This window comes from Nicotiana tabacum, chromosome 17 (assembly GCF_000715075.1).
Source record: "Nicotiana tabacum cultivar K326 chromosome 17, ASM71507v2, whole genome shotgun sequence".
NCBI lineage: Eukaryota > Viridiplantae > Streptophyta > Magnoliopsida > Solanales > Solanaceae > Nicotiana > Nicotiana tabacum.
The window spans coordinates 1,767,967-1,791,459 of NC_134096.1; the positions used below are offsets into that span (position 1 = coordinate 1,767,967).

Consider the following 23,493-nt stretch of genomic DNA (forward strand, 5'->3'; position numbering starts at 1 on the left):
GAAAATCCGTATGATATTCTTGAGAAAGATTGTACCGTACTCCCTGAGAATCGCAATTTCACGCTGCTATAATATTAAGTAGTCTCGTATGAATTTTGCATCAATTCACGTTGCTATCACCTATATAAGTTTCTGAAGCAATTTACATGATAATCTCATATGAATTCTTTGTTGAAGACTCACCCGTTACTTAGTAGATGTAAAACATCTCCATTCCATTTTCTGAATTAAAGAGAGGTCTTTTAATAGAATTCTTCAACAAGAATGAGATAAGGTGCATGTACCTTTAAATTTTTGTCACCACCTCCTTAAGCACCTAATTAGATGGCAATTTGCTGCCACAATTCTACAATCCCACATGGATGTGTTGTCCTCTAATGATTATCGAAAATCTCACTTAATAATTATCTACAAACTTCTAATTTAATACCATAATTATCTCCATAATTAATCAATTATCCACATAATTAAGAATTATCTCAAATTACTTAAAATACTACTTACTTTTAACACACTTTCTACACCTTACTATCATGGTCATGTGGTACCTTGTATGGTACTAGTCCATAAATATCGAATATTATAGCTCAGACCGTATTTTATCCCAAATTGACAACCTTCAACGAAACTCATTTTCTTCGATTCCCTTACTCTCTCACCTTCACGAATTTACTTATCACTTGTTTGAAATAGAATAATACTTATAACCTCAAAAATAATCTCATTCCCCAGCTTATGTTGATTACATTAACGTACGAAAATGCGGAATGTAACATCTCATTTCTGAGCTCTTATCAATTTACTTATGGCGTATTTTCACGTACGAAAATATGGGGTGTAACAAAATCTATCCTCTCATCAGAGCCAGGGTGTGCTGAAACCAATGTTGGCTCTGAATCCAGTCATGAGATCTCTGACGCTAATAGTGAGGAGGAAGGAAATGATGCCTACCCAGTGGAAGGAAAAGGCACCGGTAGGGACTCCCCAAACAAACCAGAACCCTCTAATGAACTTCATCATATAGAATGTTAGAGGGGCAAACAATGTGGAGTTCAGAAGACACTGCTCTGAGATGATCAAAATGCATATATAAATCGGCCATGCTAGTGCTGCTGGAGACCAAGATGGCAGATCACAAGAAGCTCATAAAGGAACTGCAATATGACCTCCACATCCAGTTCCCAGCAGTGGGGCACTCTGGGGTGTCATCATCATGTGGAAAGAAAATATCCTCTAAGTAGATGAAGTATCAATCACACTACAAGGTGTCCATGCAATGGTCAAAGTATTACCCCCTAACCTCCCTTATTTTTTTTCGACTATTTATGCAAGTAACTATCTAGAGGATAGGAAAAAACTTTGGGGTAACCTGATAGATATCTCTAACAGCATAAACGGTAGTTGGTTTGTGGATGGGGACTTTAATGAAGTCTTGAAAGCAAGAGACAAATTTGGTGGAAACTGTATTAACACCAACAGAAGCAATATGTTTTGGAATTGCATTAACCAGTGTAAAATAATTGACCTAGGCTATAAAGGTAGTAAATACACATGGACTAATAAGAGATATAGGAACATGACTAGTCTAATCATAAAGAGAATTGACAGATGTTTTGCTAATAACTGTTGGATCAATAAATTCCCTAAAGCTCTGTAACCCATTTAGCTAGGACCCACTCTGATCACTGCCCCCTTCTTGAAAAGCTAAATAATGGCACACAATTTGTTAATGCCAAGCCTTTTAGATTTGAGTCCATGTGGTGCAGTCACCCAGCTTTTCTTGCCCTCATCCAGGATTCCTTCCCAACTCACTCATCCTTAATCCCCTCATCTCAAAGATTCAAGAATAATGTCACTAATTGGAACAAATATACCTTTGGAAACATATTTCACAAAAAGAAGATACCGTTGGCCAGGATTACTAGAATCCAAAAATCTCCTAACTATCAATTTAGTCAATTCCTCCTTAACCTAGAAAATACTCTAATAGAGGAATTAGACTCGATCCTAAAAAATGAAGAGGATTTTTTAAAATTGAAAGCTAGAATTAAATGGCTCTCTGGTGGTGATGCTAACACTAGATTTTTCCATACTTCTACTCTAAATAGAAGAAGAAGAAGAAGAAGAAGAAGAAGAAGAACATGATCCTCTCTCTCTCTCTCTCTCTCTCTCAAAGATGAGGTTGTGAATTGGCAGCATGAGCCACACGAAATTAAGGACTGCATTGCTAGTTTCTTCAATGACCTCTACACTTCTTCACACACCCATTCCCCCATATCCACTACCACTCCAAACCCCAGAGTCCATCACTGTCCACAGTAGAAAAAGCCAATAGGGTTCTTCCTCTCAGAGATACTGAAATCAAAAGAGTAAATTTCTCATTCAAGCCCTCCAAAGCCCCAGGGTCTAATGGATTGCATCCCTTCTTTTACCAGAAGTACTGGGACATTGTGGGAAAAGATGTTATCCAATTCTGCAAAGAATGCTTCTCATCCAAAACAATGTACCCCAACATGAATGCAACCCTCCTTTGTCTTATACCAAAATGCCCCAGGCCTCCATGCTTAAGAACTTCATGCCCATAGGGCTATGGAACACTGTTTACAAAACTGTGACTAAAATCCTAGTCAATAGAATCAAGCCCTACCTAGTCCACATAATTGGTCTCAGTCAGGCAAGCTTCCTGTCCAACAGGAGAGCCTCTGACAATGCTATTATTGTCCAGGAATACATCACCCACTTTGGGAAAATGAGAGGCAAAATACATTGCATGATCCTAAAGATTGACCTAAAAAAACTTTCGATAGGATTGAATGGTCCTTCATCAGGGACACCCTCCATGCTTTTAACTTCCCCACTAACATTATCAATCTTATTATGTCCTGTGTAAGCTCCTCCTCCATCTTTATTGTAGTGAATGGGGACCAAACCCCCCATTTCAAACCAACTAGAGGCATCATGTAATTCATCAAGCTCCCCTAAAAAACAACAAAGGAAATTGATAAAATCCAAAGGAACTTCATCTTGGGCACTGCATCCAATAGGAAGAAAATGCACCTAGTAGGCTGGGACACTGTCACCCAGCCTAAGGTCTAGGGAGGGCTGGGAATACAAAGGGATGAGTTGAAAAATAAAGCTATTCATTCAGGCCTTGCTTGGAGACTCTTTCATAACACCTCCTACATATGGGCAAAGACTCTGATTGCCAAGAACTGCAACTGGAGACACCCCTCCACAAAAAGCCAAATCCTCTACTTAGAAGTGCATTCTCAAAGCCTGGAAAACATGTAGACAAGCAAGTAGATGGGTGGTACACAAAGGAGACAAAGTCAGCTTCATCAATGACTTCTGGATCCCAACCATCCACCAATCAGGACCATGATAAAAGGTCCCCTCACTCAAGCTTACCTTTCAGCCACTGTTGCTACCATCTACAATAATGGGGCTGGAGATACCTCCTCCATCTCCTTAAGCATTCCTCCTAACATCAAAAATATCCTATCAACTACTTTTATTTCACCTAATCTCATAAAGGAGGACAATATGATCTGGGAAAACACTAGTAATGGCCTCTTCATCACCAAATCAGCATATACCCTCAATGAAGTCTTTGTCTAAAGAAATACATCCTTGCCAACATAGCCCCCAAAAAGTGAAAGGGAATAACAATAGCTACTTGTGGATCTACAAACTGAAGGCCCCCAATAAGATCAAAACCTTCATATGGCTCATTTACCATGAAAGGCTTCCCACAGGGGCCTACCTCCACAATATTGGGGTTCATTGTAACCCAATGTGCTCCTTTTGCACTAATGCTCTTGAGACCTTTGCCCACATCTTCTTTGATTGTCCTAATACAAAATTATTTTGGCAATAATTAACCTCAAAGAGCACTACTACAACACAAATCCAACACCCCACATTCACTAGTAGGGCCTAGGCTAGCACATGGTAAACTCAGAAGAAAGCCATTCAATAACATCCTCAATTGGGAGATCTATTCCCTTTTAGTTTTTGGCAGATCTGGATAACTAGGAATAATAATCTCTTCAACAATAAAAAAGATATTGTCCCTACTTCTATTGTTTTAGCAAAGGCAACTAAGTATGTCACTATCTCACTAAACCAACCACCTATAAAAGAAAAGACCATCTGGTCAAATGGGCTCCCCCATCAAGGGGCTATTGCAAGCTCAACATTGATGGGGCAGCTATTGGGAATCCTAGTAAGGGGGTGTGGGAGGAGTTTTCAGAAACTCTAGTGGCAATTGGGTTCTGGGTTTCATGGGAAGCCTGCCCCACACCACTAATACACAAGCTAGACTTTTTGTTGTTCTAAAGGGATTGCATATTGCTGATCAAAGAGGATTCATACCACTTGAAATCAACACAGATGCATCTGAGGTAACAATAATGTTTAACTCGGGTAACCATGTCTTTGACTCAATCATTTTTGAATGCAGGTCAATCATCTTAAGACTAGGAGACGTCGTGGTGAAACACAGCTACATGGAGACGAACAAAGTAGCTGATCTGATGGCAAAAGAAGGTGCAAGCAAATATCTTTTTGGTAGTACAAGATATGTGACAGTTCCTCTAGTATTTGCAAATGAAGCTTTTTGGGCAGACATCTTAGGAACTGTTTTTCCTAGGAAGTTTTTGGATTGTAATATTAATACTCTTGATCACAGCTCAGGGGTTAATTCATATACCCCTGAAAACAATGCTACTATTTTATTTTAGTTGGTAATATATATATATATATATATATATATATATATATATATATATATATATATATATATTAGTCCAGTTAACCAAAAACAAGGTAGGGAGGAATTAATAGGTCTAGGTCTTGATTTAACTGGTATTGAAAATGAACTTGATAAATTGCAGATAAAAAAAAAAAATCAATGATTCAAAGATCTGAACCATTTTTGCTTCAGCAGCCTAGTTGCCTAGCTGCTAAACTGATGCATAAATTTAGTCACTGGAGCAAAATGGAGCGGCAAAGCAATTGCGCGTGAGGGTAGGAGCACAAACATCCATTCTTACAGATGTTATCTTATTAACAGCCTAGCCCACCAGTGATATTGTTCACTTTGGGTCTAGGCCCGCACGACTTTAAAACGCATCATTAGGGTTTAAGGTTTGTTTACTTATATACCAACATCTCTTTCCTGTTTTGTCAATGTGGGATTCGCTTAGAGTGTCACATACACCCCCTTAGGGACTCAACGTCCTCGCTTAGGTTTGCCCCACGACCGTTCAAGGTTGCACGCAGAGTGACTCCGATACCGTATGTAACAGCTTAGCCCACTAGTGAAATTGTTCGTTTTGGGCCTAGGCCCACATGGCTTTAAAATGCGTCACTAGAGTTTAAGATTTGTTTATTTATATATCCAATATCTCTCCTGTGTTTTATCGATGTGGGATTCGCTAGGGTGTTATATATTTAGAAATTAGCTAGTACTTATTTTGTCCTAAAATTTTGATTTAAAAATCTTAACTTCAGGACAATTTAGAATATTTTTATCCTGAGAAATTGAACTGAACTGGCTAACTCCTAAATAGCAGTCCTTTAGAGTGGCTATTTGGTGTCATTTCTACTTGGATCTGCCATTTCTTCAATGGGATTTTTACCTCTCTATATTACATATAAAACTTTATTACCCTCCCTAATCAAGTTTTAACTTAATTATATGATCATATACAATTTACCAATTATATACAAATAAGTTTTAAATGAGTATCCCTTTATATTAGGAATTGAATAAGGAATATCGTTTATTTCCCCATCCCTTTATACCTGCCCCTCCCCCCCCCCTCTCTCTCCTTCTCAATTTTCCCCCCAATTTTTCTTCCTTTGATGTTCTCTGTTTTTTATATTTTCTTGTTGTATAGAGTTTTAATGGAATTCATCAATGGATTTCAATTGTTTTACCATAGAGTTTTAACTTAGCAATTTCCTTTCATGTTGCTCAATTGATGTTCGAATTAAAATTACCAATCAATAAATTTTAAAGGTGTTTGATTCTCCACCATTTGATAGCCATTAAAAAGTTTCAAAGGTTTGAATTTGAATTTGGGTTTTCAAAAACTATTATTTGTTTGGATTAGGTGTTGTTGCAACAATTGAGATTTCTTTTGGAGTTTATATCTCAATTTTGAGGGTGTTTGGTGAAGATTAGACTTAATTTTGGCCGATTTCAGATTGAAAATCGAAGAAGAGCACATGACATACAATATACTTATGAAATTGTATTAAAGTTATATTATAGTTGTATGTAAATTGTATTTATGTTGTATTATATTGTAGTTATATTTTTTTATTTGAATGTTGTATGAAAGTTGAAAAATAGTTGTATAATGTATGAATCGTTGTAAGAAATTTGTATTTAAGTTATAAAATACTATCTTTTTACATAAAGTTGTTGATATGTATCAAAATTGCATTAAGAGAGGAAGTTTTGATTGGAAATTTAGAGAGCAAGAAGAACACACCACATACAAAATATATACAAATCAGATACAAAATACATGCAAAAGACATATTGTATAAAATTTGTATGAAAATTGTATTTAAGTTGAATGATGTTGATGTATTTAAATGGGTAAAAATAATGTATAAAAGTTGTAGATAAGTTGTAAATATGTTGTATACTATATAATTAGTTGCATAAAATATATTTTAGTTTATATATTATTGTAGATGTATTAAATTTGTACGAAATTTTATTTTTAATTTGTATGTTGTTGTACCATACAAATTTATCATTGTCAAATTTCTATTAATGTTGTTGTTGGTGCTACATCGACGAAGGTGGATGCATTGAACATTTTACTTAATTTCGGCTCACGTACAGCCACAAAAATCAACCACTTAAACCACTTTTAAACCTAGCAAAACAGTCGACAAATCGCACACTTTTACACCTAAAACCAAGCCCAAAACCACCCATCATAAATATTAATCGTACCAATAAATTTTGACCGGGAGAGTAATAAAACGAATATCAGAAAATATTTTGTGCTATGAACTAACGCTATGGATCAGTCCAAATTGTTGATTAGATAAAAGATAAATGCATTTTGCCTCACTTGGAGTCTGTGTATACGTAAATATTGACTAACCTTGCATTTAATCAACATTTTTTTCCACTTTAATAAAAAAAATGGTGTAGCTAAATTCCCTAAATTAGTAATAGATTATTTATACTATATTAAAAGCACGAAAACCCTTAGCGAAATATCGTTCGCCTTTTTTACCCTTTAAAACATGTAGTTCACATTGGACGATATAGTAATTTGAGTATTTTATTAATATTTATGTAAAAAAAATTAATTAATTTTTCTACAATTTAGGAATAGTCATTTATTGTTAATAAAATTTTGCCTAAACGCTCACTACACGCTAGGAAAGTTTGACTTTCTAATTCCATTTATACGTTGGAGTATTAAATTTCTCCATTCTCCTTCGAATTAGGTTTAGGAGACTTCTTTTTGTAGTTAATACAATTTTGCCTAAACTAGGAAAGTTTGTCTTTCAACTGCATTTATATTTTGCATTGTTAAAATTTACCTTTTATCTTTTTAAGTTTAGGAGATTTTTTTGTAATTAATAAGATTTTGCCTAATTCTTACTAGAAAAAAATAGTTATTTAATAATTTTGTTAATATGTAGGATTTTGAGAAAAAATTTAGTTGTTAAATTTTTTCTTGTCCGTGTCGACACTATAAACTTTTTGATAAGCGAATTTAATTTGAATAGGAATGGATCGAATAGTATTTATTATATATCCCTAATAAGATTGAAAATTATTTTTAAAATATTATAATTATTCTAGGACGATTATGTATATTTTTTTTTTGTATTATAGATATTTTATTACCAAGTAAACATTATGTACAATAAATAAAAATAAAATTGATTGAGAGCTGGACATTCCCCAAGTCTTAGTTAAGTAAACCTCCTACAACTCCAAAGCAACTAGACAACAACAAAAAATCACAAAGAATTTTCAATCACAACTCAGAATTTCGATGTAATAAGCAATATTCATCTCATATATAACCATAATGTGCTAATAAGTACTCCTTCCGTTTTAATTTAGATGAGGTAGTTTGAGTCAGTACAGAGTTTAAGAAAAAAAAGAATATTTTTGAAACTTGTGATCTTAAAAGCTTAAGGGGTAAAAGCTTTGTGGGGCCATGATATTTGTGTGGTTATAAAAGCTTCTCATTAAGGGTAAAATGGGTAAAATGAAGAGTTTAAAGTTAAATTATTTCCAAATTTAAAAATGTGTCATTTATTTTGGAACAGACTAAAAAGGAAAGTATCTCATCTAATTTGAAATAGAGGGAGTATCAAACTCCTTATATAACACATATTGAAATATTTTGGCAATTGTAACATAAAAGTTAAGTAAGGAATTTATACTTATTGTCTTTGCCAAATTTCTTGTGAAAAATAATTTTAATTGTATAATTAGCAATTTAAAAATACATGTGCTATATTAAACCGTTAGAGTTATTATTTCAGATGCAAATAGTAGATGTGTAATTATTTTATCCAACTCACCATGGTACATACTAAAAATCTCTTATCAACGTTTTCAAAATTTTAAATCCAAATATTTAAATTCACAATAAAAATGAAAAACTAAAATACTCAGTTTCTTATTCAAACAAATTATTTTATTTTCTTATAAAAGTATTTTAGATATTATAAACGATTAAATATTTTTAATCAAACCAGACTTACCTTTAATCAAATGAGAACTGACTATAGACACATATAGAAACTACACATTAACCGAAAACTGATGAAAGAATTTTAATTCTGATTTTTAACACGTATTTCATATTTTGATTCCTTCTAAAATAATATTAACATACTATCCATTTGAATCAATCAACAGTAAGCAATTCAATTTTAGTCATACATTGCTTACATAAGAAGGCATCTTCCGGATGCATCAGGATGTAGAATCTGGATGCATGCTTATAAGAGAACAAGCTCACTCCAAAATGAAAAAGAATAAATTAGTCTAAATGTAATTTTTGTATTCTACTTTTATGACAGTAATTTATATTAATTAGGTTAAATTTTTTGTTGAGTATATCGATAGAGATGATTAAGAACATTTACATAACTTCTTCCTTTATTGAGTTAGCTAAATGTGATCAACAATAATTAATTTTAAAAACTTACACTTTTTTGTTTAACTTTTAAGTAATATTTAACTCAAATATATTTTTAATATAATAACTACTATATGCTCTTTTAAAATCTTGCATTATTACGGGCAGGGGGAGATTGGGGTTGCCAATGATAAGGAGATGTAACTGAGTAGGTGACAGAGAATAGGGAAAGAAAAGAGGAGAGAAAATAGGAAAAAGATATAACTAAATCCCCTAATTTAAGGCACTAATAATGGAATGTATATAATTTATAAGTAATTCTTGTTTAGAGCGAGTAATATATAAAATTAGAATAAATTTGGTAAATAAGTTTCAAATACTTTTTCTATTTTATCCAGCGGGCCTAAACCCAAAATGATGTCTGAAGGGCAATAAGAGGTACATTGCATGAGCCAGGCCCAACTAGTTGAAGGGTTTAATCGTAATTTCAAACCACCATGCAGTCGCGTAAAACCCTAATAAACCAGTGTCGTGTCACCTCTTCCTCTTCCCCTGTATATTAACAGAAGCAAAAGGCGAGAGGCGGCTGACAAACCCTATTCCCATTTCGCCATCTAACAGCGAAGATGCAGATCTTCGTGAAAACCCTAACGGGTAAGACCATCACCCTTGAAGTCGAATCCTCCGACACAATCGACAACGTGAAGGCAAAGATCCAGGACAAGGAAGGCATTCCACCGGACCAGCAGCGGCTCATTTTCGCCGGAAAACAGCTGGAGGATGGCCGAACCCTAGCTGATTACAACATCCAGAAGGAATCCACTCTCCATTTGGTGCTCCGTCTCCGTGGTGGTGCTAAGAAGAGGAAGAAGAAGACATACACCAAGCCCAAAAAGATCAAGCATAAGAAGAAGAAGGTTAAGCTTGCTGTTTTGCAGTTTTACAAGGTGGATGATTCTGGAAAAGTCCAGAGGCTTCGTAAGGAATGCCCTAACGCTGAGTGTGGTGCTGGTACTTTCATGGCTAACCACTTTGACCGTCACTACTGTGGTAAGTGTGGCCTCACCTACGTTTACAACAAGGCTGGCGCCGATTGATTCTTCTATTTAGCCCATGTTTTTGTGATGTCGTCAATTTGCTCTATATTCTCGAACCATATTTTGTAGTTATTTGGAAACTTCAGTAAACAGTATTTGCTGGATTGTTCTCAGTTTTGGATTATTAATATGAATCTTATATTCCTAATTTTATCCTTCTTTATGTTTCTTGATTTGTTTGTTGACAAATGTTAGTGCATTTGTATACAGAATGGTCACTCTTTGGGTAGTATTAGCTACTAGGAACTGTGGCAACATTTGATATAAGAAAATCTATCTGTGCTTTTAGATTACTAGTTTTTCTTCAGAAAATGAACTAGGAGGTCCAAGTTATCTTATTCCTTAGAATTCACCGACCATTAAATTTACTTCAAGGTTGCATTTTTGGGTTACTTTTGGTGTCATGTAATGTAAGTGTCAACTTTAATAAAAGTATGGCATGGTAACGTGGCAAGACAATTATATTCCTTCTTATATGTAAAAGAGTTTTCCTTTTGATCTTGAACCCAGAATTCATAAGACAGCCCTGAAATCTATGATTTCGATTCATCTTTCTCTGGCCAATGTAACTTCATTCCTTCCATATGCCTATTGGGAAAAAATTATAGCAGTCTCAGGCAAGCCATTACTATGCGTATTCTTCCTTTCTTCCAATTTTTGTCACAGTGAGATGTCATCTCACTAATACTCATAAATTAAACCTTTCCCGAGGGCGTCTACTTAACCTACAAGTGTACTTAGTCTTTTTCTATGCTGGAAAACTCACTTGTGTCAAGCGTTTTTGATGTAAAGCTTTTGCACTTGTCCTCTTTCTCATTTTTCTTCCTACCTAGCTTGATAGGTAGTCTTTATTTTTCTTTCTTCATTAATTGATTACATGAAAGCTAACTTCTTGATGACTTTGCCCTTTGAAGTCCATGCTCCTGAATTATTCATGCATTTCTTTAGGCTGAAAAAGGATTGAAACTAAGAGCATTGCTTTTTTAACCATAAGGAGAATCAATAATTGAAATTTGAGAATATGTCGGTATGTTTGTTCAATTGATTTCTACTACAAACACTGAAGAGTATACCGGTAACAACACATCTTCCTCAAGGACCTGGTGGAAGTCTGTCGATATAGATTCAATAGGCAAGAAAAGATTTGATTGGATCATGGTTAAAGATAGTCCAATATGTTAGTGTTGAGACTTGGGAAGTGTCAAAGGAGGGGATCAAGTGGAAATGTTCAAAATGCGAGGGTGAAGGCTGCTCAAGGCTTTAATTTTAAACTTGAATTACCGAATAGTCCCATTTAGACTATTGTTTCATCTTAGTTTTTCTCAGCACGATCCTCTTTATTTTTGGAAATTGACACTTGACAGTTTCAGATGCAATCATCCTTGTATTGGGGTTGTTGGGTGACTTTCTACGTATGCTAAGTGTGATTCTGGATTCTCAATTCTCATCTTATTATCAGCATTCAGCTGTATGGATAAAATGTAATCAAAGGGAGTGTGGTGATTAATTTGAAGGCGTTGACATGAGTTTCTAACATATGCTAAGTGTGAATCTGGCTTCTCAACTTAACATCATCTGCATGGATAAATTTGTTTGGATCAAATGTCGATTCAATGCACACTATTACAAGTTATCATGGTTGAATTATAAGTAAAAATGCATATTAATTAAAGTTATGTGACAAAAATTTATGCAAACACATCATTGGTGTGTAGTAACTTTCGGATGCGGGTGAATATTTTCATGTGCGAAGTACCTCCCCCCAAAACTATTTTTTATCGCTTGGGAGTAAGTGTAAATACAAAGACGCTAAAGTGGGGTTGTTTGCACCCCTTAGATATATAAGTATAATGCTTTTCGAATCGACGCAGTCAAGGATAAAATCGGATCTAATACCACTGCCGTTGATGAAATGAGGAACCATTATCACACACACAGTGCTAAAACTAGATAGAGGAGTTGATAGGCTTGAATTGTTAATACGTGAACCAGTGTCCGACAACTTTATTGAAAGCCGGACATTGTGGACTTGTCCATTAGGAGAAGAGAAGTGTGTCTTTTTCCTTCTTGGGATAAGGCACTTCATACGTGACGTGTCTACTTTAAATTTTTTTTGTCAGTATCAGGAAACTTTTTTTTCTCCCATTTAGTCAAAACAAAGCAAAAGAAGAAACGTCATGCCTAACGCCAACACTTTCCACCTACCTACTCTCCGTCGCCTTTCTCAAGTACTACAATTGCAGCTCTATAACTACCATTTCCCAGCTGCAGAGCAAATAATCAACAATATTATGGATTCACAATCACCACATGGTTCTATTATCTTCTCCACCGTTGGCAGAACCAATTACGGCTTCGATATCTTCTCCCTCAAATCTCCCTTTTCTTTCTTTAATTCTCCGCTCCATACTTTTCCTACCGAGCAACGGCTTACCGACGGTACCTCCGTTAATTTTAACGGCCAGTTCGTTGACGAAGATCAGACTCTTGTCTTTGTTTCCGAGAGATCAGGCTCTCCTCGCATTTACTTGCAACGTCCCTCCCACTTAGGAGAGATTGAACAACTTCCTGATGGGAGCCCTGATAGCCCATTTCTCGACCGTCCCCTTCTTCGAAATAAATGCCTCTACTACATCTCTGCTCACCAGTCGCCCAAGCAGATTTTCACCAGCTGGTCCGCTCTTTATTCCACCACCCTCGACCATGAAAAAACCGCTGTCCGCTTGACTCCTTACGGCTGTGTTGATTACAGTCCGGCGATTTCGCAATCTGGACACTTGATTGCAGTTGCATCCTACGGAGACCGTCGTTGGCCCGGTGAATTCCATGATCTGAGCACTGATATTGTTGTTTTCCCTGAATCCGATCCCAGCAAGCGGACATTGGTGTGCCAACACGGTGGCTGGCCAACTTGGTCTGGCGATTCGACCATCTATTTTCACCGCCAAGCTGATGATGGTTGGTGGAGTATTTTTAGAGTTGATTTGCCAGAGGATCTCTCCACTTTGCAATGTGCTGATCCGGTTCGAGTCACTCCTCCTGGGGTGCACTGCTTTACTCCTGCAGCTGCCACACACAGCTCCAAAGCAGTGATTGCTATTGCCACTAGAAGACCCGGCAGGAGCCATCGCCACATTGAGATTTTCGATGTTGAGTCGCACAACTTCTATCCCGTGACCGAGTTCCTTAACCGTACCACTCACCATTACAATCCGTTCTTCTCTCCTAAAGCTACGTTTCTCAGTTATCACAGATTCAGGGGTGAATCATCACCAGGAGATACAACTATTCCTAACTTGGACCCGGTTATTTCTCCAACAAAAGGACTGAGAATGCTGAGGCTTAACGGATCATTCCCTTCCTTCTCTCCCTCGGGTGATTTTATTGCATTCAATCAAGATTTTAATGCTTATTCAGGCCTCAAAATCGTCAAATCAGATGGTTCCAAGAGGTGGACATTGTTCAAAGGTCGTACAACTTTCGGCAACTCCTGGTCACCAGCTGAACCCAACGTGATACTTACATCAGTTGGACCTGTATTTGACTCCGTACAAGCAACGGTCCAAATCGCTCGAGTTTCATTCGACTCATTAGACCTTACTAATGAGGATTGCGCTAGGGAAATTCCAGTAGAAATAAAAGTTCTCACAAAAGAGGAGACTGGAAATAATGCCTTCCCTTCTTGTTCGCCTGACGGGAAGCACGTGGTATTCCGTTCAGGACGTTCGGGGCATAAAAATTTGTACATTGTGGACGCCGTTAAGGGAGAGTTGGAGGGAGGAGAAATCCGTCAGCTAACGGAGGGACCATGGATTGATACAATGCCGAGCTGGTCACCTGACGGAAAGCTAATTGCATTTTCTTCCAACAGGCACAATCCGGATAATATCACTTGCTTCAGCATCTACGTTGTTCATCCGGATGGCACAGGTCTCCGGAGGATCCACGTGGCAGGGCCAGAGGGATCCGATGAAGCGGATAAGGAGAGGCTTAATCACGTGTGCTTCAGTAAGGACTGCGAGTGGCTGCTGTTCACGGCCAACTTGGGCGGAGTGACAGCAGAATCCGTGTCGCTGCCGAACCAGTACCAGCCTTATGGCGACTTATATTTGGTGAAGTTGGATGGGAGTGGATTGCAACGGCTGACGTGGAACGGATATGAGAATGGAACTCCAGCGTGGCACCCCTCGGCAAAAACTACTGTGGACGTAAAACGGAGCCTACTAGTAGGCGATAAGTTAAGGGGTGAATTTGATGATGTCCTATGGATGAATTGTTGAAGCAGAAGATGTGGCCAGTGAAGATCAATCAGATATCATGTTGTTTCTGGTGGTTTGAAGAGTTAAGAGCTCCATTTGTGTGGGCTGACAACAAAAGTATGTCATCAAGTTCTTGTCCACGTTAAATATCTGCAGGATTTAGCATGGAATAAATTATGCAAGTTTTGTAATGATAATAAAGAATGATGAATTTGAGGTATTTACTAGTATATTGAGCTCTATCCACTGAGTTGACCAACAATATGAAGGAGAAGAATGCTACTCTATAATCATTACAGTCCTCTTTCTGAAAGCACTATTCTTTGAGCTTATTTATCTCGTGTGATGAAAAGCCAATGTGTACATAAGCTGGAGTTTTTTTATTCAAGATTTAGACTCAAAACTGTATGTATTTGTAATTTCATATTAAGTGGAGATGGGATAGCAGCAAGATTTAAACTCACAACTGTATATGATTGCAATCCCACATTAGTGGAGGCAGGATATCAGAGTCCTAATTGGACTCAGTAATCAAGCTTCATTCTCTGTATTTATAGAGGTTCTCATCCTCTAAATCAAGAAATGTGAATACCATTATCCTCTCAATCTTGAATCCTTTTAAGCCAATGTTCAGGAGAAAATATCTGTTGCATTCAAACGTACATACAAGAAGCTAGGCTAAAAATCAGTGCTAATGGTCATAGGGACATAACTGTATTATAGTAACAAAAATGTTCTTTAACCTATAGCATGTTATAAGTGTAGTTGCAGTTCAACCAGGTTAGGAGCTTTAAGGCTTAAGCACTTCTTCTTACCAAAAGTAATGAGTAGATTTCCCTGTGCGTTTAAGATTTATTACTATCCAAAACAAGAATAGTTGATAAAGCGGGGATAGCTCAGTTGGGAGAGCGTCAGACTGAAGATCTGAAGGTCGCGTGTTCGATCCACGCTCAGCGCAATATTTTGACGCCAGATTTTTCCCAAAGTTCCTATGCTTTTCCCTAATTTGTTAATATCTTTTTTTTTTGTCTATGCATATTCTCAACGATGATTTGTCCATGCAATTTCAACGAAAGTGAATTCCTATAATTAGATTAACTTTATTTTCATCAATAATCTATTTAAAAGATCACATTCACCAGAATTTTGCAATTCCTATTTAGGTATAAACCTTACTGGCACATTAACGTTCCGTAAGCATCCTAAACATGCATTGCAGTATTCTTCATTTTTATTAAATTTATTTACAAGACTACAACCAAAAGTTCCAATCAGACATTAAAGTAACACAGCAGTGTCTTATCCATGTCTCATAAGATAAATCTTACCACCTTATTGTGAATCCAATCTCATAAAATACAAGAGGCGTACAGGGGACCTATTTAATCAAACAAATAAATATGTTAATCGCTAGGATATGAACTGTCTGAAGGTATACATTTTATGTAGACGTATACTATCAGATTTATTGGGGGTAAAATCAGCTAGATCCGTACTCCAACATTTCCCACCTAAAGGGACGGAATATGTATAGAACTTCCGGCGAACTCTTAAAGAGGAGAGCAACACAAACGCATACAGCAGCCAGCGCCACCATTGAGAACATTACGGGCCTGTATAACAGGGATCGACTCCGACTTCCATAACCCAACTTCCTATCACACATTCCGCAGGGCTGAATGAGTCTTCTCTTGGTCTGTGATACCTCACACTCATCTTTCTGGTTGCTATTCCCCTCTGACATGATATTGGGAATATCAACTACGATATGTTTGGTAGTTACTCTGTTTATTTTTCTCTGGACCAGGTGGATATACGAGTAATGTCCTCGTAATCGAGCATAATCTTCTGGTGTGAAACCTGCGCTGTCACGTGTGTTCTTCCACGCTTCAACCGCCACCTGCACAAGTCCAATTTTAGAATATTTCAGGGGATAAGGATTGGTAAACACGGTATAACTTCAATCAAACAGTAATTGTTTTCTAACAGTATACATAAACATTTAAGGAAAAAAAGCTAATCCATTTAAGTTCCTCTAGTCATTAGTTTGCAACAAGCAGAATTAAAATACCATTCCAGGATCATCAGTCAATGCATCTAACACATCTTCGTATCCATCTATCCCAGCGGCAACATGAAGAGGAGTCAATCCTGCAGGCCCAACAGTATCTGGTCTAAACAAGAATTTCCCGTCAACTCCAACCAGAGATTGGTATTCAGAACATAGTTCATCCGCTACTTCATTTGGAGTATACGTCAATAGCAGCTCCACCAGAGGCTTGGAATTCCTCCGCACGGCTTTGTGAAGTAGACCCATCTCAGATAGTGAAACTTTCAGGAAAGAATTCTCCTCTCCTCCAACAGTTCCGTCAAGAAGAAGGTTCAACAGTTTCCTGACAACTGCACACCAATCATGGTCTATAGAGAACTCCATAAGCCACTTGAATCGCTTCAAAGGAAAGAGGACTGCATTGGAATTCCCCAATCTAGCCTTCAAATTATTTCTATGAAGAAGCCAACCCATCTCATGAATAAAATCCATGGCTTGACTTTTCACTTCCATGTTATTTGTCAGTCCATTAACGTTTTCTGCTGAAGTCAACTCTATTGCACTCTCAAGCATACGGATCTCAGAGCAAACATCCTCCTCTGCAATTATGATAGGAAAGAAGCCGTTGCTAAGACCATGATCTTCAACCTGGACGAATAAAAGAATCTCAAAAAAATAGAGGCTATGGTTTATACTTCTAAAATATAGGTTACTGCTTTAGTGCTGTGAGCATATAAATTAGGGGATGAGACAGATCTCTACAAGATATAGTCAAAAATGCTATAAAGTCAAGGTTGCACCTTTTTGTATTTGCATAATATATAACCAGATTTTATCAACTTTCTTTTTTAACATCCACTACAAACAAACTAATGTAAAAGATAAACAAGCGAATTATACAAATCCTTTCACCCAGACAAAAAGTCATATCGCCCCGTATGTACACTAATCTCATGTTCAACTTCTGAAATAACGAGTGATCTCACCTGTCTCACCATATTTTGAACCCCAACGACATATCTAGATATACTCATGTGCAATAAAATCGGATTAAAGTATCATAATATAGCCCCAAGCTTTTATCATTCAGTAGCAGCATGTGTAGGTCATGTTAAAAGAGGTACATATGTACCATCTTTCCTTCTCAATTTGTACAGATTATGTTAAAAGAGGAACAAGAACAAACTTAGGACATGAGTTCACCTCAATAAATCCTCTTCCAGACACTGCTGGAATAGAACATGTCAAATCCATTGACTGAAGTTTAGCATACTTGTTGACACCATCAACATGCTCTACCTCATCATTAGCTTCTGTAACCAGATAATTACCTTCTAAAGCACAAAGTAATCTGAAAAAAGAACAGGTTAAGGATAAGCAAGACTCAATGGTATTGGAGAACTGCACCAGTGTGCAAGAACAGTAATGCTAAAATCAGAGTTGATCAATATATCGCCCTGAATAATGATGCATACCTTGTAGAAGGCTTGGTTAAGTTATAGCCTTTAACTATAAACTGAGCTCTGTCAGATACTGGCACAGCTATGGGTTTGACACTTAAAATTGAAGTATGCTCAACAATCTCAGACGGCAAGGGAACATCTAAAAGAAGCTGCCCTGCATCGCATTATAGCACAAAGTAATACAACTTACTGCGTGGAATGCATTAGTGTAAAATATCAACAGAAACAATTTTCTTTAGCGGCTTTATATCTTGGGGTTTGGAAAGGAATTTATAATGTTAGAAAACTCAAGACAAGAACAGACCATCATGCACAAATGCAATTTGGTTTTGCACCCTAATGTAAATCCATCCTTTTCTCCAGAAACTATCGTCGGGGACATCCAAAAGCCTACTCAAACTGGAGCTCAGATCACAACAAAGCTGTATGAAGCATTAAAATTATAGATGTCAACGGAGACCATAGACACAGCTAAACAAGTTCAAGTTATTGCTTTGAACAAACATACCTCCTCCCATGCAGACTCAGGAAGCCGCAGATATACTGTTAAGACAATACAACCAGGTCTAATGTAGCTCTCAATCTCAGTTGGACTGTGGGATAGCCAGTCAAGAATCTGCAATTACAAGACAAAAAGAAAAAGAACCTATAAGAGTGAGTACAACTATCCGATTATACATAAAAGAAACTTCCAGAAGCTGAAGTTGAAGAAATACCTGTGCTCTTAAGACATACGGAAAATCACTAGGATCTTTTCCAAATAGTTTAAAAACTATACGATCAGTGCGGCTCTGCAACCGACAAAAATATAAGGAAATATTAAGACTAAATTCGGAGTGACAAAAAGTAAGGGAAAAGAGTTAGATGTCAAGTTACACCACTCGGAAGTGATTTTCTTTTGGTAAGTGATTCTTTTTCAATGGACCTTTTGTCGAGTGATTCTCTTCTCTTATTTTTCATTTTTCAAGGAGAAAGATGAGGACTCTCGAAGACACTCTTTTCTTTGAACATAAACAATTGAGGCATGAAGTTGGCCACTATTTGTGTTACTAAAAACAAGGTGGTGGGCGGACAAATGGATGAGCTGCTCATAGTGAACACTATCATCAAATAAGATCTTTGTTATATTCAGGAATTAGCGTACTCTATGCAAGCACACATTTCAAATATCAGTAACAGCTACAAATCGGTGCTTCAAGCTAGCTAGGTCATGTTGAAGCTTTTTTGGTAAAATGAAAAGGAGCTAGGCCACAATAAGACTAGCATCAATGTTTGCAGAAACAAGAGATATCAATACCAACAGATGACCATTTTCTAAAACCAAAGTAACATTAGATAGCAATCATGCTATAGGTAGGAATATGTCAAAGCTTGAGGCAAGCTGGTGATGAGGGTAAGTTCAGATTTTTAATCATCACAATTTGGTCCCCAAGGATTGGGGTGAAGGCAACTAGAAAATAGCCACTAGGGGAATAAATAGAAGCCAAATCCAGAGATAATTCAAGACACTAAATACACCTGAGCCAGCTTGGACCTTCAAAGAAGAAGATGAACAGAAAAACAGAAATTAGAATGTCAAAGTTTAATCTCAGAAAAATGGATCAACATGGTTGTTGAAATTACGATGAAGATAGTGATTGACTTAGTATTTATGTCACATACAAACTAATGAGTAAAACCATGGTTCTCGTGCTAGTTATCAGTACCTGAGCATCACTACTGGAACTGGAAGGTGACTGTGTAGAAGCAGAATCTGAGTTCCTACTAGGTGGACTTGACTGGCGAGAGTCCTGTTGTAACCAAGAACGGCACTCAAGAGGACCAATCCCCCTATCTGCAGGCAAAGGTGAGCTGTCTAGATTTTCTCCGCCATCATCTGAACCATCATAGACATCATTCAAGTCAAAGTTAATCAACTTGCTCCTCCCGGCAGAACTCTTTCTGGCTTGTGCATAAGCTGGAGAACTGTTCTGGTTTGGAAACAAAGTGCCTGGACTTCGACAAGACTCTGTTCGCACATGTTCAAGCCTGACATCATGTACATCTGAACTTCTCTGAGGCGCCTGAGCTGCTAAAGTAGCAAAGTGCTGTTCTTTCAGTATGGGAGGGCCTTGAGAACCATTTGAGACCAGTGAAACTATATCTGAATTTCGGGAGGGTGACCTATTATTCAGCAAGTTTGAAGATGCTTGCAGAAGTCCAGATAAATTATTATCTCCGTTCGGGACACCCTGGCTGGCAAGGCTTCTCAAAAGATGAGACAACAGGTCCTGATCTTCTAAGTGGTTTGTTCTGTTGGCTGCAATTTATGGATATATTGCAGTTATTCTAGAAACAATAAAGGACATTTTCAGGTGCACCAAAACATTTGTCAAGAAATTTATCATATACGTAATTTGTCTAATCAGTCTACATCAGAAGAGCTAGAAAATACTCACAATGCATATTGGAGAGTATCTTTAGCAGGCTGATCAATGAATAACCGCTTGTCTGGACATCATTCAGAGTTTTGCTGTTATCATCTGAGTCAGCTTGCGTCTTCCTCCTCCTTTTATTATGACCAGCTAGACGCCTACGACAACTTCGTTTCCCTTCATCAAACTCTTCAAGTGCATGAAATCTGCATGTAAAAGCATAATCCTTGACATCAAACCAAAGAATCATTCGAAGATAATAACCCCAATGAAGCAAACAGAAACAATCAAACTTACAAAAGATTCCTGCAATTTGCGCTATCTTTGAAAAGCAAAATAACACTCTAGTACACTATTTAATACTCCCTCTGTCCCAACCTATGTGGCTCACTTTCCTTTCAGTTAGTCCCAAAATAAATGACACCTTTCTTTTTTTTATAAGGTAAGATTTTATTAAAAGGTACCAAGATGGTACAAAATTACAAACATCCAAACTAATACAACAAAGCAACTACATTCCTCCTAGCTCCTCTAGAAAATTCATATATTGTTCCATATTTTCCATTACATGTCTTTTACACCAGAAATACAAGTTTAATAAGCATCTGTTTTAGAATTAAAATGACACCTTTCTATATTTCGAATTAATTTAACTTTTAACTTCTCATTTTATTCCTAACAAGATGATTTATAACCATACAAATATGTATGGCTCGTTTTAGATCAAAAGTTTCAACAATCTTTCTTTCCTTTTATAAACTCCTTGCTCAAACAATGCCACATAGGATGAGACGGAGGGAGCAGCAGAGAAGCAAGGTAAAACATAAAGTTATAAAATGAAATGGAAAGAACAGATAGAGTAGTTCAAAAAACAAGTAAAAGGAAGAGGGAATTGGTGGATACTGACCTGCTGCACTGCTGGCAGAAACGCTGCATAAGATTCGAAACGAGTGCCCTACTGGATTTGGAGTGCATCTCACAAACCTTATGTCGTCTGTGGTAGTCTTTGGCATTGCTGAGATCCACCCCACAATCGTCAACCTGACACACAGCTCTGCTCGAAGTAGTAGTTAATTTGGTCCTTTTCCCAAATTCCCTAGGATGCCCTCGTTGTTCACCTAACTTCAGTGAAAGAGAAGCAGAATCATATTCCACATTTTCATCGTTTTCCCTCCTCCTCTTCTCAAATTCCCCAAGATTTACTTCATCGGAGCACGAAGAGGAACTGTTTCCGGTTTCGAGGGGAAAAAACTGGTAATTAGAAGAGGGAATCTTAGGCTTGGCAATGAAAAGATCGCCATCCCATTTCCAATCATTGGGATCCCACTCTAAGCTTTTCTTGAAAAGTTGCACTTCACCTCCCATTCTCGCTTCCATTTTTGTATTGTAACGGATAGCTAGAAGATCTAAATACAGAGGATCAAAATCTGAAGGTAAGTCAGTGACAGATGATAGCTGAAGAATTGATGATCAGTATCCTAGAAATTTAAGTAAAGAGCTTCAGTTCGGCACCAAAAATGACAAAGAGTAGAGTGAGACAAGCATAATTCCTATGAAGAGCAAGCCACATGCCCATCCGCTTAATCAACAAAGATTACAACTGGAGAATGAAAAAAGGGGGTCGGAAGAGGAAAGAAGAAACGACAAAAGTAGGGTAGAAAGAGGTTGGGATGAATGAATGATAAGATAGAGAATGTAAATGCGGGAAGAAACAGTAACGACCTGAGGCCTGAGCTGTGTTGTATTGTATTGTCGGGTGAGTGGTGGGGTGAAGTGCCTTTTCATTTTGTTTTTGATGCTACGCCAAACAATATATACATAGTAGACCTCCATCAGCAAAATAAGAAGAGGGAGAGTGCGGTCATATATTTTAATGTAACCTTTTCTTTGGATCGTACAAAATTTCATAAAATTTGGGAGTTCTTTTTTTTTTTTTCAATTTTTTTTCCAAATATATGTTTTGTATATGGTCAAAATATGGTTAATCGAGACCGGGGTGGCAGACCGAGGTTCAATCCCAAGTTATATTGAATCGTTACATGAATAGTTGCCTAGCTCATGATTCAGGGATCGATCAAGATCGAGACCAGCTAAGTTCGAGACCGAGAAGGATAAAGATCTAGCGAGATCGAAGAAAGCCTGCTAAGTCGAATAACAGAAAGCCGAGGAATCCGTGACCGGGCGAGGATTGTGGCAGAGATCTTGGCATCTTTCAAGTCAAGACCTGTTGATTAGCCAATCAGGAGATTTCCTTCTGTATTTAAAATTGTACCATATGTAGAACTCCTCTACTATATAAATGGGGTTTCAATCATTTTGTAAGGACAGATTCACGCATAACAAAGCAATATATTATGTTTTCTCTCTTAAACTTTCTTATTGAGTAGTTCAGTTCTTACTTTTCAATAACACACTTAGTTGGTGCGAGGACAACCTAGCTTAAGGGCCAAAGCTATATGATATATCGATTTGCTTTATTTTACAGTTAATTTCTAACTTCAATTTTCATATTTTTCAGTTTGTGCCAAGTGAAATCACATATCCTTAAAATCATTTATAAATTTAATTGTTATCCGATTTGAAAGGTAAACAGTTTGGCGCCCACCGTGGGGCCAAGGATAATAGTGATTGCCTGGTGCTAATTTTCATAACACACACTGCTTTACATTTATTCTTGTAAGCGTTTTTGATTCCAGGATTAGCATGTCGAACTCTCGAGTAGTACCCACACACATCGACAATGGCCTTGGTTTTCATGGCGAAAACGACAACGTAGCCACCCCAGGAAATGAAGTGCTTCCAGTTGACCTCGAGGGAGTACCAGTTGCAGACCCCATCGACGTCAGTTCCCATGTTGCCCTGAATGCAAATCTGGGCGTCGACCTTGAAAATAGCATCCGTAGAGACGTTCGATCAGCCGGTCAGAACGCACAGGGCGGCGAAGAAGGCGGAATCAGCCTTCGAATAATATTCAAAATGCAGCAGGCTCAACAAGCTGCAATAGCACAACTTCAAAATCAGAACAACGCACCGAGTAGGGTCGAACCCGAGCCATCACAGGAAGTTG

At 37.4% G+C, this 23,493-nt stretch overlaps 3 protein-coding genes and 1 non-coding gene across 4 annotated transcripts; 3 read left to right on the forward strand and 1 right to left on the reverse strand.

Annotated features, from left to right (window-relative positions):
• Positions 1 to 9,680: 9,680 nt before the first annotated feature.
• LOC107789593 (ubiquitin-ribosomal protein eS31 fusion protein) lies at positions 9,681 to 10,388 on the forward strand. Its single transcript, XM_016611431.2, has one exon. It carries the CDS (start codon positions 9,770 to 9,772, stop codon positions 10,238 to 10,240), a length of 471 nt encoding a protein of 156 aa, XP_016466917.1. The 5' UTR covers positions 9,681 to 9,769; the 3' UTR covers positions 10,241 to 10,388.
• Positions 10,389 to 11,996: 1,608 nt separating this feature from the next.
• Positions 11,997 to 14,960, forward strand: LOC107789592 (uncharacterized). The gene has a single exon (XM_016611430.2). It carries the CDS (start codon positions 12,418 to 12,420, stop codon positions 14,518 to 14,520), a length of 2,103 nt encoding a protein of 700 aa, XP_016466916.2. The 5' UTR covers positions 11,997 to 12,417; the 3' UTR covers positions 14,521 to 14,960.
• A 424-nt stretch (positions 14,961 to 15,384) lies between these two features.
• On the forward strand, positions 15,385 to 15,457 carry TRNAF-GAA (transfer RNA phenylalanine (anticodon GAA)). The gene has a single exon. It is a non-coding gene; the product is annotated as a tRNA-Phe (tRNA).
• Positions 15,458 to 15,798: 341 nt separating this feature from the next.
• Positions 15,799 to 22,214, reverse strand: LOC107789594 (squamosa promoter-binding-like protein 1). Its single transcript, XM_016611433.2, has 10 exons — positions 21,334 to 22,214; positions 20,451 to 20,632; positions 19,719 to 20,311; positions 18,729 to 18,803; positions 18,521 to 18,628; positions 18,317 to 18,434; positions 18,025 to 18,166; positions 17,753 to 17,900; positions 16,571 to 17,197; positions 15,799 to 16,399 (listed from the first exon to the last, which is right to left on the reverse strand). The coding sequence occupies exons 1-10, from the start codon at positions 21,801 to 21,803 to the stop codon at positions 15,980 to 15,982; spliced, it is 2,883 nt and encodes a 960-aa protein (XP_016466919.2). The 5' UTR covers positions 21,804 to 22,214; the 3' UTR covers positions 15,799 to 15,979.
• Between the last annotated feature and the right edge of the window lie 1,279 nt (positions 22,215 to 23,493).

Coding starts and splice junctions, on each gene's coding strand:
- LOC107789592 (XM_016611430.2), top strand. CDS start 12,418: ATGCCTAACGCCAACACTTTCCACCTACCTACTCTCCGTCGCCTTTCT.
- LOC107789594 (XM_016611433.2), bottom strand. CDS start 21,803: ATGGAAGCGAGAATGGGAGGTGAAGTGCAACTTTTCAAGAAAAGCTTA. Junction 18,167..18,316: donor AATTGCATTTGTGCATGATG/GTCTGTTCTTGT, acceptor AATGCGATGCAG/GGCAGCTTCTTTTAGATGTT. Junction 16,400..16,570: donor TGACTGATGATCCTGGAATG/GTATTTTAATTC, acceptor GGACTTGTGCAG/GTGGCGGTTGAAGCGTGGAA.
- LOC107789593 (XM_016611431.2), top strand. CDS start 9,770: ATGCAGATCTTCGTGAAAACCCTAACGGGTAAGACCATCACCCTTGAA.